This window comes from Pinus tabuliformis, chromosome 9, assembly GCF_031772625.1.
Source record: "Pinus tabuliformis cultivar Carrire ecotype Pingquan chromosome 9, CPIR1, whole genome shotgun sequence".
Lineage (NCBI taxonomy): Eukaryota > Viridiplantae > Streptophyta > Pinopsida > Pinales > Pinaceae > Pinus > Pinus tabuliformis.
This window is the reverse complement of record NC_142307.1, coordinates 1921025407-1921037716: the sequence shown is the minus strand read 5'-3', so window position 1 is coordinate 1921037716 and position 12310 is coordinate 1921025407. Positions and strand designations below refer to the sequence as shown.

The window sequence follows — 12310 nt, the reverse complement described above, 5'->3', positions numbered from 1 at the left end:
CACAAAGTTTGGGTTTCTAGAAGTTTGGGTAGGTCTCTTTTCGGGAATGTGGTGGGCTCCTATTTTTCTTCTTTTGCCCACATATAGTTCTCTTTGTTTCTATTATAGGGTCTGTGGTTTGTATTGTATTGGGGTCTTACCATCCCTTTGCTCTGTCCATCTCCATCGTTCAGTTTTCTAGGGTCGTCTCTTCTTGTTTTGTTTGCAAGTTATATGCATATATGGCTCCTCGACAAAGACTTCCTAGTCGCAAGGGTGGTGCACCTGGGTCATCCTCTTCGCAATGCCATCATTTGTTCGGATGGGAATCAATGGCTAATTTTTTCGAATCAACTCCTCTAGAGGTTAGAAAGGAAATTCTCCACTTGGAGGCCAAGGAGTTCAGTGTTAAGAATATTATTCTGATTCAAAGATTGGAGGTAATAGCCTTAAGTCGGTTCCTGATCACAGGAAGTTTCGTAAGAGAAGACTTCACTCACTCCATTCTATCACCTTGCATTGTAAGTTGGAAACTCTACTAAGCATGGTAATTTGAGATAAGCAAGTAGACAACTACAAGCTGTTTGCAGGTCAAGAAGAATTTAAGTGAATCTTGAGGGCTAAGTTACCGGAAACTCCTGAAGAATTTTCCGGAAACGCGAATCCCCGTTTCTGATACTTAAACAGATACGATTCTTGTCCGAAACGCTGTAAAAACATTTTTGTTTCGTTTCAAAAAATCGGAAACTTTAGATTTGGAATAGGATACGTTTCCAAGGGATATAAAATTTTTTGGATCCGTTTCCAGATTTCCGGAAACGGATCCACTAAAATTGTGATCAAAATCCACCCTTAAAATGTTAAAAAGCTTGAAAATTTGTATAGCCATAAATAAATAATAAAAATGAAGAAATCAGATTTGCAAATAAACTCACTATAAACAGAGTCTCATAAATTCTTTTCTAAATCTTTAGAAACGACACTCCATATATTTATCAAGGATTCTTACTAAGAAAAGATAGATGTTCAAAAATGCAAATAAAAGGGTTTGATGAATGTCTTCGTAAAGAGATTTATTAGAGCGATTAATTTTCATTTTCATTTTGGTTAAGGTTTTGTTAATTGTCATTGATTTTGCTCTTGATTTCATAAATCCCTCCAATATAACAAATCTTCTCTAGCCAATCTTGTGCCTGCATATAGTCATGAGACCAAGCTGACATCGAGAAGATTGAAATGCTCAAATAGGTCTTGATGGAATATCCCAATGATCCCATGGCCCTTTTAATTGTCATGCAAGGAAGATAGATATCATCTGCCATGCATGACACGTTCTTTGAAGGAGTTGGACCCCAAAGCACAAAGGTTGTAGCATTTCTGATTACATTATTAATGATGATGATAATATGTCGATTGTTATAATAATCACTAATGATGATGACAATGTTTATGCTGAATTGATGATGATGATTAGTTTATGTTGAATTCATGACAATGACTATGCATTTTTAGATATATATTCTAGATTCTAAAAGATGAATGGTAATATATATATATATATATATATATATATATATATATATGCATGCCATTTCCTTGCCGTATCGTATCCTGATATTTTGAAAATCTGTCGTATCCGTTTCAAACCCCGTATCCGTATCCGTTCCCGTATTCGTTTCAGTGCAACTTAGCTTGAGGGACATCAAGTATAACTTGGATGATATTGTGGTTAGGTTGACTCGAGTGGAGCATTTTGTGGTATCTGATTCAGAGACTGACTCAAATGACCATCAGGAGGTGCCTACAGTCATCAACACTCCAGCGCAGACCACTTCTCATGTAAACTCTTCTCCTCATTCACCAGTTATCATTTTGGACTAATAAGTCCACCATGCACACCATATTAATGTTTATTGTGGGTTAGAACTTGTTTTTTGTAAGCAATCTTATGATGTTTTGTCGATATTTCCATTGGGTTGGACATGTATTACTACATTTCGCTTCTAGCATTTTGCATGGTTCAGTCAAAGCCTTAACGAAATTGGAGGATCATAGTTGACTATGTCGTAGTTTCCAATGTTCCTATATTCGAGTAGAGTAGTCCCATCTTGCTAATTTTATCCATTATTAATTTATATTGTGTCTTTGGTTATCCCAGCGATAGTTATAATCTCCCAAATCACTCTTTTAAATATATGAAAAATTTCCAATATAACACCCTCTCCTACCAATAAAAATCAATCCATCGAAGCCGTTAAAAAAAGAAAGTGTAATGGATTGTTTCTCCTCTTTTTATTGTTCATTTTCTCCCTCACAATCAAATTTATAATTAAATTAGTGTAATGATGCTAAAAATGATGAGTGCACTACTGAAGGCTTTACTTGAATCTTTATTGATGTCCACGTGTACGGGGTTTTGCAACGATTTTTTTTTATAAATTTATAGTTAAATTAGTGTAATGATGCTAAAAATGATGAGTACACTGCTGAAGGCTTTACTTCAATCTTTATTGATGTCCACGTGTACGGGGTTTTGCAACGACTTTGTAATTAAAAGTCAGTCCCACTTAGACAAGAAACCTACGAATAACACCAAACAGAGATCCAAATAGAAAAGGCAGCCGGGCTTCGTCAACGATGTAAAAAATGATCGTGAATGACGTTCACATTTTCCTATGAATTCTTATCTTATTAGCATACTTATTATATTACAATGAAAAAATTCAAACGAGCACGGCATTATAGCATTTTCCATGTTTTTTTCGGGGTTGGAACTTGGGAATGGCGTAATTTATATAGTTTTTTATTTCCCGGCAATATCCCTCTGTTTTTGTGGAGGCTTTATATCCCTGGACTTCTATAATCTCGACTTGCATGATCTAGTTGACTAGATTAAGTTTATAATATTTCATTGTTCACACGATCTTCAAGTTACAGGAATGCCCCTTTACAGCTTCTCTGTCTGGGTTGTGGATTCCTTTGACAACAGTTTTTTCAGTTTTCATAACAGGACCTATTGGACTGATCTCTTTGACTTCTAAGCATTTTTGGGTTCTTTGTCTTTTAACTGATTGAGCAGTAGCCAGAGATTCAACCAGGTCAGTACTAATTTCTTTGACTATGATCGTACAATATCATAAAGCAGAGAAAACTATCAAATTATTCTATTTATTGATAGCACTGTATATCCATTATATATATTATTTTTTTAAAGTATTAATGGGAACAATAAATAGTTATCTACCAATTGATATCATGGGTTAATTTGCAGATTACTTTCAGTCACTTTATAGACATGGTTTTCTGTATGCTGTTAGATTTTTCCCATGAATAGATGTTGGATGCGGAAATTTCAAATTAGCAGGGGCTTGATGCTTGGATGAGTTTAGATATTGGACTTCGAAACATTAGAGATGTCTGTCTCGCCTTGGGAAGGTCTTCATATATCCGGAGCAATTCTATTTATAAGGGTTGACATTATCATTGTGTTACTGGGCTAATGTGCTCTTTCCTGAGAGCTTGAGAGGGGTTGCTCACTTATATTTGATCATGGAGCCTGGTTGCTCCTATTTGATTGTGATATTGCGGTGGAGGCATATTACCAGAATTGGTTCATGATTTGACTCATGGCGTTGAGGTTCGTTTATGGTAAAAGATCCCAATGTTGAACCCTTGGGGTTAGCCAATGGTAAAAGGCCATCAAGGAGGGCTTACTCATAACTAGTATGCAAGCGTGCTATAGAAGTCTTGGAGCACAAGTTAAAATAGGTGTATTAGCAATGTTTTCCAAGTATTTGATTGAAGCTACAAGGATTCTGCAAGAACAAGACCTAAGTTATAATGCTCGGAATATTGTGTTTAAGATGACTTGAGTGGACAACTGAGACTTATTTTGATGCTGAATAACTTATATAAGTTTTAGGCTGTGCTTTTGATATTATTGCCAAGACTACGGTCACTGCATATAATTTCATACAATTATGAATTAGAGATTCATATGTGTTCTAGAATGGAATCTATTAAGATTCACTAGGTTGAGCTGTTGCCAGTGGCCAGCAATTCATAGTGACCTCCTGGCAAACTTGCAAGTATGATGTTGGACTGGTCTCATTCATGTGGACCCTGGTCACTTCCACATTGGGCAGGTTGCCTGGAACTCTGGCTTTACAAACTAACAATGGCCTGTCAACACGGTTGCGGTTCAGTTGTGTAACCAGGGAAATCTCCTCGAGGCATGGATAAATAGTTGAGGCTAGACACAAGTCCTAGTTGTTTTGCTGGAAGAGTATTCCTGTTGCAGCATTTTGGCCAAGCCAAAGTACTTGTATTTGGTGATTGATCCGAAACCAGATCCAAACAAAAGTCAAATGCTTAAAATAGCTCAGCAACGAAGGAAAACTTGGCAAGATCAGAAGGTTGGCTAGGAATAGAGGGTTGAGCCTACAAGGTTGATGACGAGGACAAAAAAACAGTTTACAGTGTGAAGGGGGCCATGCTTGCCTCCAAAATGCTGCATACCCAAGGAAAGCATAAAATAATTGAAGCATCAAAAAATTAAAAGAAGAAAAAAGACAAATGGCAAAGGAACAGTGAATCGGAATGCTGCCAGCAAATTCCAAAGGAGGAAGAGTGCTGGAGTTATGAAGCTGAAGAGTCGGGGATGCTTGGCCTTCCAGATGCTCCTGGCAAGCAAATTCAGCCTATAAATGTCTGCATAGCATTGGAGAAAAGGTTCTTTGGCAAAGAAGAAAAGTGTCTCTGAGAAGATATATGGGATTCTAATATGTATCCTGAGAGTCAAAATACCATTGTAATTCTGCAATCGCTGAGAAAAATGGGCTGAGTAAAGCAATTCAATACTGGTTTTCCGGTTTGTATTTCTAGGGTTAAATCTTTGTGGTTATGGTGTGATTCATTGCCGCATGATTGAGTTTATGTATGCTTGATTCTTCTTTGGGTTTAAATCTGTTGTTTGGGAACCGTGTAAACCACAAGCATTACCCGGTAACTCAATGATTCTCTAGCTCTGTTGTTAGTTAAAGCCAATCACCAATTCGTTTGATCATAGGGTTAAAATATGCTTTGTGAGTTTCATTAATTCTATACACAACAACTGCAGCTTGATTCCTTTCTTAATTGAGTTGCATACATTCCCCAAGCCTGTGTTCGTTGGTAGATTAACCACTACTTGATTTCTCTTTGGTTAGAGTGTTAGCATAAGGAACGAGTTTGAATGGTGTGTCGGTTCTGTATTACAGCGCGTTTGGGTTATGTATTACATAAACTCATATTTATGTTTTCTTGAGGTGCCAAGGCCAATGCCAAAAGAGAACAAACACTCTACAGCTCTGTTATGCCAAGATCAACCACATCTCTGCATTCAAGATATATCTATTCAAGCAATACTCAAGATCAGTGTTGCACGAAGCGCACCCCCCCCCTGGTTCCAAGCCCCGAAGTGCGTCCCGTACGGAAACGCCTAGGAAGCTTGGCCGGAAGCGGCGCTTCCGAATTTGGAAGCGCCGCTTCGGCTTTTTTAGCCGCTTCCTGGAAATTTGGAAGCGCTGTATGGAAACGCCGCTTCCTGGAAATTTGGAAACGCTGTACGGAAACGCTCCTTCTGAAGCGCCGAAGTGCGCTTCGTACGGCGCTTCGGGCGTCGGAAGCGTGGTGTTTCGGAGGAGGAAGCGTACGCTTCCCGTACACTTCCAGAAAAGCTTCCGAAAAAGCGTTTAGAAAATCGTTTTTTTCATTTTTTTTTAATTTTAGGTGAGTTTGCTTGTTGGGGGTGGGTCCACCTTGGGTTAGGGTGACGAATGAAGGCAAAAAAAAATATAAATATAGCAGATGCTCCCTCATGGTAATGTTAAATTCTTAAAGTAAAAGGATGAAAATGAAAAATAAAGGAGAATCTCCTTTATTTTTCATTTTCATCCTTTTACTTAAATTTTTAACATTACCATGAAATGACTCAGGATGTTTGAGAGTGGTTCCAGCCTCATTGGACTTCATATGGAGAAAATAGAATTTCATATCCTATTCAAAATTCAGCAAACTTAACAGTTTTCAGGAATTCAGGATCAATGGGATTGTGGCATTTCATTAGATTATATCAAGTATGAAGGTATGCGATTAGCATTTAATCAAGAGCACCAAGCCCTATATGTACCCTAGTGTTGGTGGTGTTAATTGTTGAACTCCTTTGTCATGCGGCACGCCCTTAGAAAAAAATTACCTTTCAATCAAGTTAAAATCATTGATCAAACATGTTAAGCTTTTTCTACCATATTTTAAGTCTTGAATTAGGTAGTTTGATCAAAATTGGGCAATGTTGACTAATATCCCTAGACAATCGAGGTAGAGGCAAAGGCTAGACAAGAGGAGAAGAATCTAGATTCTAGATCATTAATGTACAATGGATGTTATATCTATCTTGATTTATGCAAAAATATGCATGTTTTCATGTCTTCTACAATTAATTTGGTATTTGGGATGTTTGTTTTGAGTATAAATGCAAAAAAATATAAAAAAAATATATATATAGCAGACGCTTCCGCGGACGCTTCGCTTCCTAGATTTTTGGAAAATGACGCTTCGGCGTCCCCGCTTCCAAAAAACGCCTCCGCTTCGCTTCCGCTTCGTGCAACATTGCTCAAGATATACATATTACTGCCGTAAACTTAAATTTGAGTAATGCAAACTATTCAGTAAGTAGGTAATGGACCCTAAAGTTCCTATATAACATAGGCAGATTAGAGCATGCTCGGTAAGCCTAGGAACTTTCCAGCACAAGCATTTTTGGATTTTCCATTCAAGGTTTTCTCCTTCAATTGCCTTTACTCATGCGTACTCAAATTAATGGAAAAGTATAACATGGGCCAAAAGATTAGTCCTATGATCCATCTAATGAGAAAGAAAGAAAACATTTATAAAAGATCCTGCACCTTAGAGAGGAGCTATTGTCTAGTACTTCTATTCAAATTTTATTTCCAACAAAACTATAGTATGACTTTCCAAGTTGTTTGTGTTGTGGGTCTGACTGACTTTTCAATTACCTTTTAATTACTTATCAGATATTTGAGGAACTGTTCATTTAATTATCAATCCGGTGTTTGTATGAACTTTTGAACTGTCGTGCACTATATATGCTAGTATAATCCTGTGAAATTGTTGATGAGGTTGTAGTATTCTAAATGAATGTCACAGGGGAAGATATTAAGATACTTTCACAAGTCACCAGAAAAACCACACCACATTTTTGCAGGAAAGTAAATAACACACTTCTACCTAGTGGGCTTAGGAAGATTGATGTTATAACTCCCAACATAGGTAGAATTACTAGTCAAGTTGCAGGAAAGTAAATATTAGTCGTCTACTTAGTGGGCCGAGGAATATTGACGATGTAACCCCCAACACAGGTATACACACCATTAAGGAAAAAAGTAAATCACACTGGCTTTCAAGGGTGACTTGTTCAAGGATTTAGATGATCTTAAATTCTGTAACAGGAATGCACATGAAATGCAATGGCTAACAAACTACAATAAACAAAAAGTTGTAAGAGATTCAAACCACACTGTGCTATAAAGAATTACACCATGAACTGAATTAATAATTGCAATTTTTGGAAGACATGGTAAAGTAGAAATCAATCTGAAAATAGAGTAATTAATGGAATCTGTAAAACAAAGCACTGAAATGTTAAATGCGGAGTTGCAACAATACTATATATCACGAGTTACAACTATGATCGCACACGAATTGTAGTAATAGTCAGTTCACAAGTTATAATGATATTAATTAACGAGTTGCAGCAATGTATACATTTGAGAGTTGCAACACTATGTAAATAACAAAGTTACAACAATATTAAATATTTGAGTTGCAACAAGGTAAGAAACAAAGTAAAAGGATTGTAAATGAAACTACAACTACACTATAAAGTTATAGACAGTACGTGGCTAAGGAGGGGGCCTTACTTCCTTAGGCGAGGAACTGGTTAATAAAACAGTAAGACACTAATCAATCGACACACCATTAACTCAAATTGGAACAGAATGAAAACTTGTACGGCGGAAACTCAAATTACAATCACAATTCTCTTGAATTAGTTGATTCTCTGACTACCAACTCTTCCAGCTTGAATAGAGCATAGGCTTTTGTACATGATGTTAAATACCTAAATTAGCCCTAGGATTTTATGGACAACCATGAGAATTTGATTGTTCTATCCAGTTACAAGGATTCCACCAAAAGATGGAAAAATTGGGAAAGAGTTAACCTGTTCAACTATGTGACAAGTGGTGGTTGGGTCAATCTTTCCTTGTTGAGCGACCAATTTCCTTTGTCACTTTCTTGATTAGGAGATTGATCGGTTGACTTCTTTGGGCACTCTATGTTAGAAAATCAGAAAGGCAGAAATATTCTCTTATGTTGATAATTACTTGTGATATTTTTGTAGTCTTATTAACTTTCTTTATGCTCTTTTATCTTCTTTCATCAGGCAATCATCAAATCAAAACACGAAGATCAACGACACCAGATATAGGCTTTCAGCCAGAGCTAAAACCCCTCTATAGGGGAAAACCCAGTCAAACTCTTCTATTCATAAATTCAAATGAAGTTGAGACAAACCAAGACCTTATACCTGACCAAAAGACCTTCCTCCATCAAGTCAACTTTCCAAGATGATTCTGCGAACTTCAGTAGTCTCCTCTTGCCTCCCATCTTCAACCTAGCAACAACACAGAATTTTTGGCCCTCAACTTCTAGAATTTCGGCCTTACTACAAATCTGAAATTTTGGCCTCCCCAACAACCCAGAATCTTCGCACGTGTGGTAGTAGAGAGAGAAAATTCGACTTCTTTTGCTTGACAAAGACTTCCTACTCCTTCGCTAGGTTTTCCTTCTTCTTCATAGGGATTTTGCTCCTTTCTTCCTCCAGTACTGCAGATTGAACTTGCTTGAGATGTGTTCCAAATGAGGTCGAGTTGCTGCCTTTATATAGTGGATTCTGCCTCCCAATTAGGCCGACTTGTCCAAGTTGAGCCTGACTTGGTGGAGGAGGACTATAAGACCTAATTTACATGAAAATAAATTTCTATCTTGATAGATAAAGCCCAAGAAGGGTCTTTTACATGATGACGAAGACAATGACTCTTGAGTCTTGACATAAACCCTAGAAGCCTACAATGGAGATTTTGACCTAAAAATAATTGACCTAAGCATGAAACCCATGCTTTAATAAGTTAATTTCTTTTACAATAAAAATTCTTTTTCTTTCTTTTGACAAATACATTACATTATGACTCAAATACAATTATGAAAACTGACACTAGTTACATTTTTCAACACTCCCTCTTAACTAGAGATGTATTCATAATTACATATATACAAGGTACATGGAAGATCTCAAAATGATATGCTTTATGAAGATTCACAACACACAGTACTATAGATTAGATACTTGACTAGGGTACTCTAATTGGGTGGGACTAAGGTGTACTCAAGCTTTAGCCACTCTAGGTACCATCAGGCTTTGAAGCTCTAACACCAACCCAAAGATCTAGGTGCGTATCCAACATCTGAGCTCCAAGACCAACGCCACCCTCTCTACTTCGGGATCTAGACATCAACGCGTAGGCCAGCCAGATGTCCTCCCAAGCATCTTGGTGTCCCAAGATGCTTTATCTCTCCTAATCAACTCAATCAGATATATATTCACCAATCCAAGCATGCTTCAAACGTTCAACATTTTTACGGAGAGATCCTGCACAATCACAACCCCAATTAGTAATAAACCTTCAAATATATATACAAGTAAACACAAACCTTTGGGGTCCTTAATCATTCTGATGCTACTTATATCATCATCAAGTTATCCAAATACAACTTGTCAAAAGTTTTCTTTCTTCTTTCACTTCTTCAGTAGTACCAAATACAACCTCAATACTTCTCAAGTCTTTTGTTTGCAAATCTATCTGTAGTACTTTCGTTCATTATTCAGTTTCATTCTTTCTTCAAGGTATTTACTATCACTGTCATAATATGTCCTCCCTCTTAACTGGGGAGATATACCCTTTCTTCTATCTAAGCTTCCTCTCAACTCAACAGTTTCCTTCTTTTATAGCATTGGAGAGACTTCAACCTTTCAAGGCTTCATTTCTTTCTCATGGCATCAAGGTCATGTCGATCATCATCATTCTTATAGCTTCCTTCATCATGCTCATTATTATCATCATCTTCAATTATGAACATCTTCATCATCTTGAAGATTATGTACCTGCAAAACTTTAATAGCAAGTAAAACCAAATACAAATATACATAAGCATGAAGTCAACCATATCAAAATCATGTTATTGCAGTGGAAGCATCAAAACATTCAAGCTTTAGACATCAAATACCTAAACCTAGTTAGGTTCATAATTAGCAAGGGTCCCATCTTTTATACACTAGACTTCAACATCTTGCTAGGGTTTTGTCATAAACGCTAGACTCCATCTACGGGACATAAAGCCTTAGATATCAATAACTCAATCAAAATATCAATCTAATCATAAAGTTTCAACGATGTGATTTTAGAATTACATGTCAAAATCTACTAGGGTTTGTTGTAAACCTTGGATTTCATCATCAAAACTAAATCACATCAATAATCGAAAATAATATATTTATGGGGTTTCATTACCATGCCCTAGAATATCAATCTCTACTAGGGTTTTGTTACAAACCCTAGATTTGAAAAACTAAAATATGAATATCAACAATTAAGTTAGCATACCAACATTTCATCTCTAGGGTTTCATTATTATTTCCTTATATCAATTTCTTTCTATGATGCAAACCCTAGATGCAAACATCAAATTCCAAAATTAGATAACGATTTTGACTAGACTAGGGTTTTGATCACACAGAAGAATATACACCTAGGTTTTCATTCCTAGAATCTTCCTATAACTATTACAAGGGTTTTTTCATAAACCCTAATTCACCAAACCTTGAAGATCTAAGGTTTCATTATATAAACTAGACATTAACAAAAAACCTTGAAGGACCAGGGTTTTTACCACGACATTATCAAAACCCTAAACTTCAAAAGAATATCATTTCATTATATGTTCTAGACTTTATCAACACCCCTAACTAAACTAGGGTTTCATTATTAACATTGACATACCCTTAGCATCAAAAGGTTAGGGTTTTACAGTGAACCCTAAAGGTTAGGGTTTCATAAAAAATAAACAAATGACAAGAGATAGTATAACAAGGGTAGGTTCAATCTAATTATTAATCACCCTAACAAGATTCTCTATGATTCAAAACCCTAGACGTAAAGATGTTAGTAATGTAAAGCAAATTTCAAAAGAAGAATGATCATACCTTTTGTATGAAGAAAACCTTGCAACTAAACCTGTAGCCTGAGACATACATTGAGTTGTTCTCTAACAAACCTTGTAAAGTATCATTTTGAAGGACTTCCGTTGCAACAAAGCTTCTTTTATGACTCAAATCTTTCCTTTGAAGTTTCCTCCATAACCTTTCTGTGTTTTGCAAGCTTTCCTACCAAGGAAAATATAAAGAAAGGATTATGAGTATACAATACATACAAATCTTGATGTGAATAGGAAACCAAATATGAAATATGAAACAAAGAACAATATACTTATCTTTTGGTAAAATGGTGAAGGCTCCCTCTTAATCCAATCTTTCTGAGGGATACCTACAACTTTAAACAATTCAAAAATTTCTAACAAGATATATTAGATCTATGAACTCTAGAAATTAGAACATAAAAGAAAAACAGTACAAAACTTAAAGTAGAAGGATATGCAAGGGATAGTATGCCTAAGGTACTTTAGCAAATAAGTCTTTGATTTAGGATTCTTCAGTCTTGTTTTTATTGGGTGGAGCTTCATCGACAATATTTACATGTTCTCTTTCTCTCTTCTTGTTTCTTGTATTTTCAGGACATTGACTTTTGTAGTGTCCCATCTTATGACAATTGTAGCATTCAATATTTGATAAATCAACCTTCTTCTTTGGTCCTTTGAACTTCTTGTATACTCCCTTTTTCTTGTGATGAGCAGAGTAGGCATTTGAAGTGTTATTTTCTTCATCCTCCTTTTTGTTACTTACTAATGAGATGCGGGCTTCTTCTTGACTACATGCATTCCACATTTGTTCAAAGGTTGGTGTATCTTTCCAACTACTAATTCCTGATGCAAAAGAGCTCCAAGATTTTGGTAGACCTAGTAGTGCAGCAATCATGAGTTCTTTCTCTGGTACAACTTCATCAATAGCTTGGAGTTCATCTCTTATTCTAGAGATTCT

At 36.3% G+C, this 12310-nt stretch overlaps 2 protein-coding genes and 1 pseudogene across 2 annotated transcripts in view; all 3 read left to right on the top strand.

Moving 5' to 3' along the window:
- LOC149156614 (GDT1-like protein 3 pseudogene) overlaps window positions 1–12310 on the top strand; it is a 153611-nt pseudogene that overhangs the window by 118852 nt on the left and 22449 nt on the right.
- The window catches only part of LOC149156613 (putative transporter AQR1), a 147575-nt gene continuing 137816 nt past the window's right edge, over window positions 2552–12310 (top strand). The window contains exon 1 of the mRNA XM_089444805.1: window positions 2552–2618. Within this exon, the coding sequence (XP_089300931.1) occupies window positions 2617–2618 (2 nt within the window). The 5' untranslated portion in view covers window positions 2552–2616. The remainder of the gene's footprint in view (window positions 2619–12310) is intronic.
- LOC149156612 (uncharacterized) overlaps window positions 2640–12310 on the top strand; it is a 248462-nt gene continuing 238791 nt past the window's right edge. Inside the window, exon 1 of the mRNA XM_089444804.1 lies at window positions 2640–3077. The gene's annotated coding sequence lies outside the window, so the exon portion shown is untranslated. The remainder of the gene's footprint in view (window positions 3078–12310) is intronic.